This window comes from Syngnathus acus, chromosome 11 (genome assembly GCF_901709675.1).
Source record: "Syngnathus acus chromosome 11, fSynAcu1.2, whole genome shotgun sequence".
In the NCBI taxonomy this organism is placed as follows: domain Eukaryota; kingdom Metazoa; phylum Chordata; class Actinopteri; order Syngnathiformes; family Syngnathidae; genus Syngnathus; species Syngnathus acus.
This window is the reverse complement of record NC_051096.1, coordinates 8,129,450-8,143,412: the sequence shown is the minus strand read 5'-3', so window position 1 is coordinate 8,143,412 and position 13,963 is coordinate 8,129,450. Positions and strand designations below refer to the sequence as shown.

General features: G+C 42.8%; 1 protein-coding gene across 3 annotated transcripts in view; it reads left to right on the top strand.

The window, feature by feature from the left end:
• The first annotated feature begins 4,282 nt into the window (after positions 1-4,282).
• Positions 4,283-13,963, top strand: part of rbms3 (RNA binding motif, single stranded interacting protein) — a 122,719-nt gene continuing 113,038 nt past the window's right edge. For all 3 annotated transcript variants that reach the window (XM_037264594.1, XM_037264595.1, XM_037264593.1), the window contains exon 1: positions 4,283-5,372. In XM_037264594.1, the coding sequence (XP_037120489.1) occupies positions 5,298-5,372 (75 nt within the window). In that variant the 5' untranslated portion in view covers positions 4,283-5,297. The remainder of the gene's footprint in view (positions 5,373-13,963) is intronic.

Genomic DNA, 13,963 nt, shown 5'->3' with positions numbered 1-13,963 from the left:
AGTACTGAGTAACTGTGATGTCATTTCCTTAGTTGAGGTACATTAGTGTCAACTCGCGTCTTTTGAGTAGAAATGGACTTCCTGGGAGACAACCAAGGAGGACACCATTGTGGAAAATGAATCCATAAAAAATATGCCAAACTGCACATTGAAAGCTTCTGGGAGAAGACGAGATAAAACTGGAACGGCACATCAGCTCATTGATGCAAAACTGAAGCAAGAAACGAACACTGCTGTGAAACATGGAGATGTTCTGTTCTTGCTGCAGCTGGTGCAGGCTATAATGAGAATGGCTTATCGCAAAATAATTGGACTATTCCAAAGTGGCCCCCTATTATTCCTTATCTTTCTTTAACCAACATTTTTTTCCACATGTGTAGTTTGGCTTTGCTCGAGCAATTTGACAATATTGCAGCCATTACGGTCTCAGTAACACCTTTTTTAGAAACATCAGCCTCATAAAGTCCATCATGATATTTAATTGTGTCCTATTAAATATGCTATTTACTTCTGAGCCTCTTATTTGAACATGGCGCTTGGGATTTATTGCCTTCGAAGTTTTTGGCAGACACTTCATTCAGTAAACATACATATAAATATTCCCAAATTGTTTATGCTTCGACTTATTTGGGATCAAAAGCAGACCCCGATATTTTGATATTGGCAAGGATATTAATGAAGGCAAAGAAAGTAGCACAAACTGTCAGGAAGTTAAAAGGAGTATCTAGGACAATAGCACAATGAATAAAACAAAATGCACATCTTACACTATATGAGCGCTTTGATGAGGCCTTACTGGAACTCCTGTCAGGTCTCTCATGTTTATTCTGTTATTGAAAAGACTATTTTAGATATTCAAAATAATAAACTGCTTGATTGGGAAAAAAAAAAGTATTCAGGCCATACCAGCAGAAAATCTACTTTGAAACATGCTGACTAGGAAATTAGTCATTGGGGTGACACAGATCAACCTTCCCGTTTGTAATAGAGAAGGAGTGTTAGCAATTTACTCTTTCCAGGTCTGGTGCTCAGCCCTCATTGCGTAGTGATGGGCTGGCTCTGTGAGTCATTTGTAGCCATGCATGTCTGCTTTCATATTTCCTCCCCCATTAGGCCCTGCATGGCTCTCCTCTGTGTTGTGATAGTCCATAATGACTCACTGGAAATCTGCCTGGTGTTTATCAAATGTCTCTTTGCAGGGCCGGTGGGCCACAATCAGGTTTTTTTTTTTAAACGTATTGTGACTTTGTGGATCAACAGTCAAGGGGAGCAAGGTGCTCATGTCACAGAAGGCAAAGATAAGTTAATGGAATGATCCGGTTTCAATATTTTATTGAGCAGAATATGGTTTCGTCCCCCCCCCACACCACAAACTATCAATCCATCCATTTTGTACTGCTAATCTTTGATGAGTCTGAATCAACAGTGCCCATGTTGTTTGCAGCCAAGTAGTGCACAGTTTTGCTTCCATTGTTCCAAGATGGTTAATTAACAACTCACAATTCTGAGTTTGTGTATTAGCAAGATGTGGAGATGAAAGCTGGAACGGTTGATGGTAATTGGCAGCGAGTCCATTTTTATGTGTATGTATATGCCTGGGTACTCCCACTGTAAAAAAGTCTGTACTTTATTCTAAATTGTCTGAATGAATATGCTGTAAATGACTAATTGTCCTGTTTCAGACAATGTTAATTACATCATCAAATTAGTAATTGCAATATGGGAATGGGGAATGAAACAGCCATCTGAAGACAAATGGGGGCTTTGAACTATAAACTAGAGTTACTCATTTTACATTTTAATGAAAGTGCTCAAATTACACCCATCCATCCACTTGCAGGGAACTGAAGCTTGTCCCGTCCCCACTGAGTTAAATGGATGGATGGATGGATTCTAGTTCAAAATAGAGGTGAGCGGTATTTGGGTTTCTCAATTACAGTACACCGATTTTCGCTTAAAGTGAGGACCATTTTCAAATCAGTTGACAGCGTCTCTATTAGTGGCCGGCTGCGTCGTCTATTTGAACAATAAACGTGTCCCAATTTACTGTCAGGATTTATTAGCGTTCACACAAAGACAAACATTTAAGTGCTGAGCCCATTTGAACTCGGCCGCTAACAACTAGGTGCAGCAATCCCTCTCAGATGTATTAAATTGTGGCGTCTTAATGTATGTTTTGCAAAAAAAAAAAGACAGTGGTCACTAAAATAACAAACTGAGGGGATGAGAATGTGCTAAAAGCTCCTGCAAGACTGCCTGTTGGATGGACGAGACAAAAGTGTATTTTTCTTGTAACACAACACCTGCACGTTTCCAAAAATGAAGCAAAGAAAGCGAGCTGCTTTGAAATATAGACGAGATTGTGCTAGGTTCCAGGCCTGCTTTCTGTGCAATGAAAACTTAAGACTAGCAAGGCCTTTTGGGGCGACATGTGCTGTCCAGTGTCAAACAGAAAGGTCATGTCAAACGACACAAAAGTCACAGCTAAACCCAAGAATGACTTGGAATAAAGCTTTGGACTGTCGAATTGTGAGGTGACCTTCTATGATCCTGCTGAACATGTGTGGAAGGTGCCAAATTACGCCTGCCTAGCCTTCAAAGTTAAGACATCTGGAGCAATTTGCTCACAGGAATGTCAAAACAAGTATTTTAAAGTTCATTTGGAGCACACTTCAAAAGCAGTACCTCGGTTTTTTATCTCTGTTCTCTGTACTCTTTGTCCTCACTTGGTGAAATGCTGTTGAGTGTTAGGACTTGTTAGTGTCGTTATTGTTATCTTTCAATTGATTCTGTGTTTTTCAACTAATACTTTGTCCTATAGCAAATATTTCACGGTGACTCGATGTCATCACGACACCGTCACGCTGCTGAGCGATTTTTGACCAAAGTGCAGCGACGAGCACTACCCCAAAAATACTCAAGTTCTGGTTTCGTGGAACAAAATGAGTAATACGTCTATTGGTGCGTATTACTACTCTCAAGATGTTTAATTAATTAAAAAAAAAAAAAAACTCTTGATAAAACGTAGCTTTTACTTCTGGACAAGAATTTCAATCAAGGCAATCAGTCCTCACATCTATTTTTGTTTTTTAAAGCCACAGTTCAAGTTCTTCCATTTCAAGAGTCAAATCCCAATTCCCTGACTTTAATTGTTAATCTTCCATCATATTAATATTCATGATTGAACTGCCCTGTGTCTGTATAATGAGACTCCCCTGAATTTTCATTCTTTATTGCTCGATATGAATGAGAAATCGGAAAATGCTGTAGGGACTTCTTCATCATCATTAAAAAATGGCTGTATTTTATTTCAAATACTTTATTTTAATCAGCTATTGATTCTGCATTACACAAAACTGTGAAGTTGAGATGTTGCAATTGGCAATACAAACTACAAAATATTCATCTGTTTGATATATTTTTGCTTTTTGTTGCATGGAAAATGTCTTTGCATGATCATGTGCACGGCAGCTTGATGTTATCTGATTTTAGACTTAACGAGGCATCTCAACCCTCGTCCTTATCATTTTTATTTTTTTAGTTATTTGACTTGTAAAAGGAACTAACTAGAGAAAAACAGAATTTTGTGATAAAAGAGTCAGTCTCACACACACACACACAATGAAAATGATGCGTTTATGATGTGGCTTTTCAAGTTCAGTCCCCAAATAGATCTTATATTCTTGTTTCTTTGTCATGTGGCTTTTGTCTTTGTTTCCCTTTGTTCTGCTCTTTCCGCTTTTCTCCAGATGCTGAGTTTTATGTGTCTCGTTGATCCAGACGTTGTTAATCTGGTTAACTGGAATCAATATCTGCCTCATCTCTCCCGTACAAATAAAATATAGTTTTATATCTTCTTTGATTTTATTTCCTATATATCTTTTGTTTTATATTCACATGTATTTGATTGTCTATTTTCTATTTATTTATGATTACTTTCAGTAAAGGTTGTCCTTTTCCCTTGTTATTCTTTTGATCACCGGTACTGGCCACATACTGGTCTGGTACTGGTTTTGTACAATCCCCACAATTTGAACTAGGTTTTGTTCCAGGCAGTAGGTTCACTTGCAGCCAGTAGGGGGGATCGACTGCACGCTCTGTTGCCATCTGCCTCTCAATCTCCATGCAGCCCTCCTCCCATGCATATTCCCAGGTTGTGGAAACGCTGCAGCCCAATGGTCTGCGTCTGCTTGGGTGCTTTAAGACCCTCCTACCAGCTGGGCTGAAAAAAGAGGCGGCACTGTGCTTGCAAGCCTTGGACGAGCCCCCTTTTACCGCCCTGTCAGTGTCGAGGAGAAGGGAAGAAAGAGAGAGAGAGAGAGAGAGAGAGGGGTGCCTGATCGAGAGAATGAGAGAGCAACTGTGTGACAGAGGCAAAGAGAACCAAGCAGGCTGCTTAGAAAAGTGAGAGAGCAGAAAGCAGGAAATAAGGAACCAGAGCAGGAAGAGGGTGGATCGCAAACGGACTCTTTCTCTTCTAGCCACAAGGGGCACAGTCACTTTTATCCACTTGACTTCTAGATGATACCCAGTGGACTGGATGGACTAACCAATTGATGGATTTGGAATAGTCGTTTGCGCTGCATCCTTAGGAAACTGGAGCAATTCCTTTGTGCAAAGTGAGAGGACTGTCTGCGTCTGCGCTCGCATCTCGGTGTGGTCTGCTGTGGGCACAAAGTGCATCTGTCGGCAATCGGTGCTGAGGATATCTCCCGCCGCCGTCGGATCCGACTACAGAGAGGAGAGGGAGCCTGTGTGTACGGCACAGTGAGAGAGCAGAGCAGAGCAGAGCAGAGCAGACCAGAGCGTTCGGATCGGATGAGAGGGAGCAAGCCGAGGCAAAAGTAATCCAGCTCCAATAGAGACGGGAACCCGTATCTCCTCTCCCTGTGTTCCTCTGCCATTCCTCTCCTCCTCCTCCTCCTCCTCCTGTTCCTCTCCCGTTCTCCAAACATTCACAGGACCGCTTGGTTCTCTTTGGCAACTTCTCTTCCCTCTCCATCCCCATCCGAACCCCACGGCGGACGCTACTCTCGGGTCGAGAACTTGAGGGAATATCTCCTTTCGTGCTGAGGGACAGAAGCTCCGGACCGCATTTGCCATCAGAGGCATCTCACACATACACGGCTTTGGATCCAGAAGTGTGGCCAAGGAAGAAAGAAAGGATTCCTACAAGCTATCAGTGTTTGCTACTGAGCGGCTCCCTCCCTCCCTCTCTCCCTGCCTGCCTGCCTCCCTCCCTCGCTCCCTTTCCCTGTGTCACCATTCCCTGCCTCAGTGCTAAGGATTCCAGCTACATGGGCAAGCGATTGGAGCAGCAGCCAATGTACCCTCAGTACACCTACTACTACCCCAATTATCTCCAGACTAAGGTACGCCACTCCTCTCGCATTCCTCGAGCATGCTCGTCTAACTCCCGCACTCCTACCCCGTCTGACTCCCAACCCTTAAACCCTCACCTCCTCCGCCCCCAATTTATCCCCCCCTCGCATCCTTGACTGGAGACGGCACTTGATTGATAGCCGGCCTTGGTCGTGATGCTTTCATGGGACGGATACCTTGTCGGACTTGGGATGTCTATATCAGTATGTGCCCGTGTGTCAGGGATCAAGGCCGGCCGATGGCTGTCATCTGCTTGGCCAGCCTTCAAAATTTGTACTGGGAGCAATTCAATAACCTTCACGCATTGCTCATCTACACACCAATGAGCCTCGCAGATAACACCAGAAAGGAATAGATCAAGCACTCGGGATTAATAAAACTCTTAGGACCCCGAGCTGATTTACTACTAACGTCTTTAATTAAATGCACATTCTGATTTTCAAGCCTCTCCATAGGATCTGTCTAGTAACTAGACTTGTTTGGTATCGATGCCCTTAAATTGAAAGGACCAAGCTAGCGAAGATGAGTACCGATTTATTGATAGTACGATAGGGCTGTTTGTTTGTAAGCTCTTATTTTCAATTTTAGGACAGAATGTTCTTTTTATATATTGTGGTTATCATATTCTAGACCAATCGATAAGTACATAATGAAACTGTGTCTTTGAACATCCATATTCTTTGTTGAATGACCTAAATGTGTCCAAAACGGGAACGTGTGTAATAAATATAGCTAGCTAGATTCTTTTTTTTTTTTTTTTTCTTCGCTTGTTCTTTTTTTGCCTTGTTAAGTGTTCTATCTTTAGATATTAGCGTCACTCAGAATGGAAGATGGACATTTGTCAGCACCCTTGATCGACAATGAGCAAAATGAATCTTTAATTAACTGCCGTGTTCTCGCCAGTATTGTCGAGAACAATCCTGCCTGAAGCAGTTGTGTTATCGCAGAGGTTTGTGCGACTGTATTACCGCAGCTCTTGTTGTTCTTTCATCTCAAGGTACTTATGATCTTCACAGTCAAACCACACATTTGTCATATCAGTTAGAAAAGGACTAGGACACTTTGGTATCGTGCACCTGCTTTCTTAGAGTTCCAAATGACCCTCATAAGGTTAGGTGGTTGGATGGTCGGGAACACTTCAGGATACCCCCCCGGAAGAGCTGGACAGAGTTGGAGAGGAGAAGGAAGTCTGGGATTCTCTATTTCCCAGTGACCCTGCCACAGATAAGTGGAGGAAGATGGCTGGGTGGACGATCTAAGCGAGAATTATTCACCAAGATGGCTTATTATGTTGGCACAATGTGTTGTTGTTGTTATGCATCTTTCTGTCATGATGCGCCAATATCTCAGCCTATACCCTGGATCGTCGCCAGTCACTTACAGGGTCCATAAAGACAAAAAGCCATACTTAGCGGGAACTGAACCCAAGCTCAGGAGTCCAGAGACCCGACAGTGACAGGGACAGTGAAATCAATCGCTTTTGGGGGAAAAAAAAACCCCCCGACTTGCTGCCAATGTGCTCTGAGGCATATTTATGGCTTGAATGTGTGTGTGTGTTGGTGTGAGTGCTGCTGGTATATGATATGGCACAGCCCCTATTACTTACAATACTTTCACGACAGTGCTCTTTACCTGCAGCACATTAGCTGTCTGGTACTTTTGTACGTTCCCCCATTCTTTATTGATTATTATTGAAACATTTTGCTGCCTGATTGTAGGAAATATGCAAATGTACTGTAAAATGTTGAGGTCGCTCAAATTGTATTGAAGGAAGATCTTTGGGAGAAGAATGCGATTGGTGCGCAGCGAGCTCCCAACAGGGTGGACCTGGCTGCAGCCCCACCTGGCAGTACACCAGCCAGCACTCCCTTCTGATTTATAGTTTAATACATTTGTGCTGCTGCCATATGGCTTCCCTCTCCATCCCCTGCTCCTTCCATCATCCGCCTCTGCCTCCCTCCCTCCCTTCCCCACTTGGCCTATCTCGGAGCTGCTCATCTTAGTGGCCTCTCAGTCAGGGTATGCCCCCTCAATCTCCTCCTTCCCTCTCTTCCTCCTCCCTCATCCACTCTGTTGCAACAGGGGCTCCAAGCCCTGCCTCCTCTACCTATGCTGCAGTTCACTCCCAAGGTCAGGGGAAATCCGATCTTGCCACCGTCAGCGATTGATTTATCTTTGACGGAGCCGCCGGGGTCGCGTGCCATGCAAACGAGACCTACGGAGAGGAAAGCATCCGTTTCATTTTACATCCATAATACATTTCCTGGTTAGGTGGTATAGAAGGTTGGTCCGTTTGATATCACCACAGAAAAGTGTCAAAACAAGTTAATCATAATTTGAAAAAAACAAGGCATTGCGTGTTAAGTTTGATGTCAGGTAGAAATGCTAAGTCATGCTTTGAATGCGAATCTGCATATTTTCCATTCTTCTTTGTCACAACCCGATTTAGGCTTGAGGTTCTGTTTAGGTCAGTGGTATTGTGAAGTAGATTGAAGTCTTAATCATTATGACGTCATGCAAAAGTGAGTGTAGGCTTTGTACAACCTTAGACGCCTTGGTATAGGTCATTCGTGGGTGTTCAACTCAGTTTATAATCTGCTTGCCTTCAGTGCTGCATTCCTAAGGTATAGTCTCATACTCTGTGGGTGGGGGGGGGGTGTACACATCCGCAATGAATAAAAAAGGGTAATGCTTGGCATAAATCTTTCCAAAGTGCAGCCTTTTCACAGGCTTGCTTCCATTTTGTGGAATATAGTTTTGATGTTTGTGCAAAAAAAAAAAAAAAACGCCGATGATTAACATCTGTATTTGCTCGGAGCAGATGAGTACGTGGTAAAGAAATGTGAAATGTGCTGTCTTAATGGCCTTTGCATTTTGTGGTTGCTGTGGATGTACTGTGCATCAATATTCTCATTTAATGGGATTCTCTGGTGCCGGCCGCCGAGTTCTTGTTAACCCACATTAGAATGTGAAAGTCAGGGAATGAGATAAAACAATAACATTTGTCCTTCTATTGATTAGTGCAGTGGGGTGTTGCATGTGCTCCTCTTTAGCGGAATTATTGATTCCTGAAACTGTGTGCGTGTGTGTGGATGCGTCCATGTGGATTTTATATCAAGTTATGATTATCTTGACTCTTGTTTTGATGAGAGTTGTTGTTGTTTGGACAGCCGGCTCATACCAAACGGGGTCACTACATTAAGTCACTCGCACAAACTTTATTTTGCAGAGTTTTTACGCTGGATGCCCTTCCTGGCAAAACACACACTTTTTTTAGGATAAGCGGACTCGGAACTAACAGTGGCCAAGCCCTTGTTTTGACGAGGTGATTAATTAAATCCCCTCGATATTTTTTTCGCAGCCTTTATCAAGCCTGGGAATGTGATGTTTAGTGACATTTGTGAAAGGTGAATCATTTGCATTTTAAATATCAGATTGCGGCATCTCACCCCGGTGAGCCCGTAAGAAATTCAAGTACTGAAAGTGATTAGTGTTTGCTATTGTTAACTCGGTGTGTTTCATAAAGATACACAATCTCAAGCCCTGACATAACCTAAATCGAGGGACTTCTTGTCCGTGGACTTGAACAAACATCAGGCAAATGGAGCCCTTTTGAAAGGCTTTGTGACTGCCGTAAAAGTCGTTATCAAATGAGGAAGAAAAAGTCATGGAGGAAAGGGGCTTTTATGTTTGCATAACGACGAAAGAGACTTATGGAGGAGACTGGAGGTTAAAAAGGATTTGGCCTTAGGTCTGTGCTGCAGAAGACAACATTCATTTGAATTCTGCAGCAATACTTGTGGAAAAATAGCCATTTAGTGGAACTTCTTCGAGTAAACCCACGAGGTTGCGCTATTCAGCATTGAAAGAAATCAGTCAAGCCCTCTATCGTCGGAGTCGAAACGTTTGTGATGCTTAAGACCGAAGGCTCTCTTGTTTTCGACAGCACATCTGCAACTCGGTGCAAATGTCGGCGGATCCTGATTTTTCTATGATGTGCATATTTGCCAGTTTGGCAGACTGCTGGGCTGGCGCAGTAGAGGAAAGCACCTGGCATAGAATCAATCTAAACATACTGAGCAGGCATAGGTTAGACATCTGAATCATTGGAGAACTCAAATATTGAACATGTTATTAGTATTATTATTATTGTGCTGCTTTGTTTGGCACTCCCACAGCGACGCAGCCCACCTTCGTTCATATCCGCCTATGTGTGATGAAGCCAACAGGTTAATATCCTCAGAGTATAAAAACACAGGATCGTCGGTGTTACCATATAAAGTTTAAATACTTGCGTGCATGTGTGAGTGAGAGAGATAGAGCGAGAGAGAGAGAGAGAGAGAGAGAGAGAGCGCTTTGGCTGGAAAGTGATTAAATGAAGCTTTTAAAAGTGGGCTCCACTTTCCACTTTGGGTGTCCTTGAGCACTTGGCACAGTGAACACAAAGTAGAAGCTCACTCATTACAGGTTGCTGTGGGGGGAAAAAAAAGTAGCACAGATAAATGGTCGGAATACACAATCATGTGGGAGTCTTGCCTCGTGGGGATGTTGACAGCATCTTACTCTTCTTACTCGGACTTTTGGAAACACAGTAAGAGATTTCTTTATTCCGCACTGTGCATGCGGTGAGCTTGTTGGAATAGCGAGAGTTCAACTGGATAACCCGCAGGTTAAGTCAGAAAATCCCTACCCTGAAGCACATAGCGAAGTGCGCCGCCATGGGGGCATTTGTATCTCCATCTGTATCGACAGCAAAGCCGTACACTGGAGCCTGGTTAGAAATAACCCAATTTGGCTTGAAAATTGGGCTGAGCCAACGCGTTGTTTTTTCAATCCGTAAGCCCAAAATTGACTACACTCCTTTGCCATAGCAGCTCAACCTAATGAGAATTGTATGAAAGAAGTCACCGTGGATTACGCTAAGTGGACCCTCGCCGGGGCTCCACCATCCAGAACGTACCCGGCATTTGAGCCTTACGATTAAGAAAACATAGCCTGTAGTCTTTGCCTAACCCCGAACCAACAAACAGACACCACAATAATAAGATCATGCTTTAGTGTCAATGTGTCAATCAAAACTGAATGTGATGAGTTTTCTAAAGGCGGGATCTCTTATATCGTCACTCTTATGACGTGTGTGTGTGGCCAATCGGTGCATTTGATGCTCGTTGAGGAATTCATTTCAACTCAAAAACAGTTTTGCACAAACTAATATTAGCTTTAGTTTTAGCAATATTTGTTTTGAATAGACCGGTACCTTCTGGAAAATGGCGCCCTTCCAAAAATGAGGATGGATATCAAATGATTGATTTGCGCAGCTGAAATTCAGAAGGATTTATCCGTTTTCTCTCAATCGAGTAAAAACGAGTTGGATGGGAGGGAGCTTTGAAAAAGCAAACTGCACCAATTGAAAGGCCTTTTGTTGCTTCCCTTTGTTAACGCAAGCTCTCAGCATGTCTGTTGCCCTACCTTTTGGCACTCAGGTTGAAATGCTCTGGTTGTGAGGCACCAAGGTAGGACGACTTGGAAGCTCCTCTTAGCTTAGCGCTGCTCGCTGACTCAGATTCGGCCGGGATAATTGCTCCTGAATTTTTAACGAGTGGCTGCGTTGTGCACTTTGTGGAAGCAGCGTGCCTGAAGATCCCGGCCGGCATGGCTGCGACTGCAGTGGAATAGCCCTTTTGTTTTGTTTTTTTCTCCCCACGTCCGGAATGAGAAGAATACTTTAGCATGTCATCATTGCAAGAGGTGATGCTGTGACTTTGGAATGTTAACAAAAAGAAGCGTGAATGCAAATGCAATTGTACCGCTCGGCTGCACGGATAATTATCCTTATCTGGTTTCATCTAATCACCGGTTGTAGACTTGCCTTTGGCTAAATACGTCACTCTTTCTTTGGACTCTGCCGGGTCACTCTCAGCTGGCTCTAGAAATGTGGAAACGGAATCATCTTGAACATGGAAATGTCATCCAAATGCATCGCAATAAAATCGGACATTTCGGCAGTAATGATGAGTTACCGCGGGAATTGTAATATTGGGGCCGCAAGACTAAATGAGATGCAAATATAAAACAACAATTTGAAATTTGAAGCCATATTCCTTGAATTTAGTCAATAGAAAGCTCACAGAGTCAAGTGGTAAGAGCAGCCGCAGACATGCAAATTGCAGCGCCGACTCACCAGACGGCAGGCGGCCATGGTTACCGCCTCCCACATGGCGTATACGTAGTGCCTGCAACATTGACTCTCCACTGCTGCATTAGTTGTGGCAAGCGCAATCGAAACACCGTGTCGCGCGTAGCTTGAAAAATGCTTCCGGAAAAAGCCAATTCTGCCCTGAATGAGGATAAGCAAATAGGCATGAGCGCTTGAATGGCTGCCAGTCATGTCAGAGCCCCCCCACCAATACCGCCCCTCGCCCTCTCATCCAGTCACAATGAGCTTCTGTACAAATAAGGATACGTGCACCAATTTAGTGCAGCAGATGAACCTTGTGAAGCCTTGTTGAGCAAGTGGGGGATTACCGTGAGCAAACAGGCTTTTCTCCTGGCTTTATTTGAGTTAACTGACTCACACCACCCTCTTAGATTTTGCCCCTGTTTTTTTTGGGGGGGGGGGCGACAGACTTTTTCCCATTCTCCTGTCGCCTTGGAGGCCTTAACACATGCACATTAGTCAGTGTATGGAAAAACACTGAGTGTGTCAGGTAGGCGACGAGAATTAGATGGCAAGGACACTTTAGCTGAGCCGCAAAGCAGGCGTAATGGATCAAGGAGCAAGCCCACGGCGTGATGGAGGGGGGGGGGGTGTAATTCTTCAAAAGTAATTAGTAGCACATAAGCAGACTATTGGCAACGCAATGAACAAAATCTTGGCTTTATATGTGGGCTGCTTGCGGATGTCGTTTCTTTGGCAGGAAACGTGAACCTAAGTTTAACAAAACTTTTGTTAACGTGCAAAGCGTTGCAAGAGTGGTTGCCAAGGACAAAAATGTTTACATTTTGCTCTGTTCAAAAGATTTACTGGATTTTACTCCAAAGAATGACACCTAAAAAATAACAATTAACTGCTGTTAGATTTTTCCATGTTAATTTAGAATTGCAACCAAGTGCCTCTTTTGATTCAGCTCCACATTAAATTAGCTCACTCGTTAGAAAGCACAGATGTTTTGGAAACCTTTGTCATTGTTTTAAGAATTGATATTTGTCAAAGGATCCTGGCAACAACTTGCATCATGCAGAAAATTGAAGAATATTTAATAGGCGTATTTATAAAATAGGCATGCATTTTGGTCATGGGATTTTTGTAAAACTGTCATGGAAAAAAACAACAACCTTTTTTTAGCAACCTCTTCTCAAAGCCAAATTGTTTCATGAAAATAACTTCACTAAACAAAAAAAGCATTTTTAACCCCAAATTGATTTGTGTATTTTTACTACTTTTGTTCCTACTCAAAAATCAGGTTAATATAAATGCAAACAAATGCACAAATACTGCTATTCGAATGGAGAGCTGTAAATGTGCTTTCCATCTTTATTCTGCTTAACTCCACTTTTCAAGTATGAAGGTCAAGTGTGCGGAAAAAGCGATTTTAAGCAAGGATTGCTCAGAAACACCGCTTTCTTTGGCTTTAATACTGTAAATGTGCTCAAATTTGAACGACAAGCTTTGAATAAATGCTAATGTTAGCGTCAAACTACTTATGCAGTTGATAAATAGGAATGTTTTTATCGCCCTGTGTTGTTTTGTCCTTGGGCCTTTTTGGAAAATGTTGGGAAACAGTGGCTTTGAAAAACAGTTAGTCACTCATTTCCTATCTGTTTTGTGCCTCTGATTAGCCGTCTTGAGTACCCCTGTGGAAGCCTTGTATTCATTATTTATCCGTAGCCCCCCCCAAACAACAGCTGCAAGCTTGTGTAGCTGCCATATGTTGTGTTATTCTCAACATATTTGTGCTGTATAGGGAACTTTAGATCAGCCCGCGGAGATGTATAACAAGCCCTCTGCGGACATGCTGCTCCCAAATTATTCTCCAAATGTTATGTTTTCCACTCTAGGCTCTTGAGGTCATACAAACTGGTTTTCAAATTGGGGCTTCTAAAGTGTAGTTTGATTTGTTGTTGTTTTTGTTAATGTTTTACAGCTTATTCGAAAACGAAAGAGCAGCTTTGGCGAGAAGAGAATACTGTAACACGAATACCCATCAGAGGTTTATTTGAAGTGAGCAAACCCTCATTCCGTGCGCAGGCGTCACCATCTGTTATAAAAGTTAAGGTGTTTTTTATTTTTTTTATTTTACTTGAGAAACTTCTTTTACACACACACTGTACACAATGTATATATTTTTTATTTATTATTTTTTATTTTGCTTGAGAATTCTTTTCCCCCCACACACTGGTAGACACAGACAACCCCAATTTAGAAAAAAATATACTACATTTTGTAAATAAGGATGCTGATACGTCTCACCGGGGAAGACGCTATAGGCATCCTCGATCCCCCAAGCAGAACTCGAAGATGTGAAATCTGGGCTCCCCCGCTAAAGCTGCTGCCCCCGTGACCCGAGCCTAGATAAGCAGA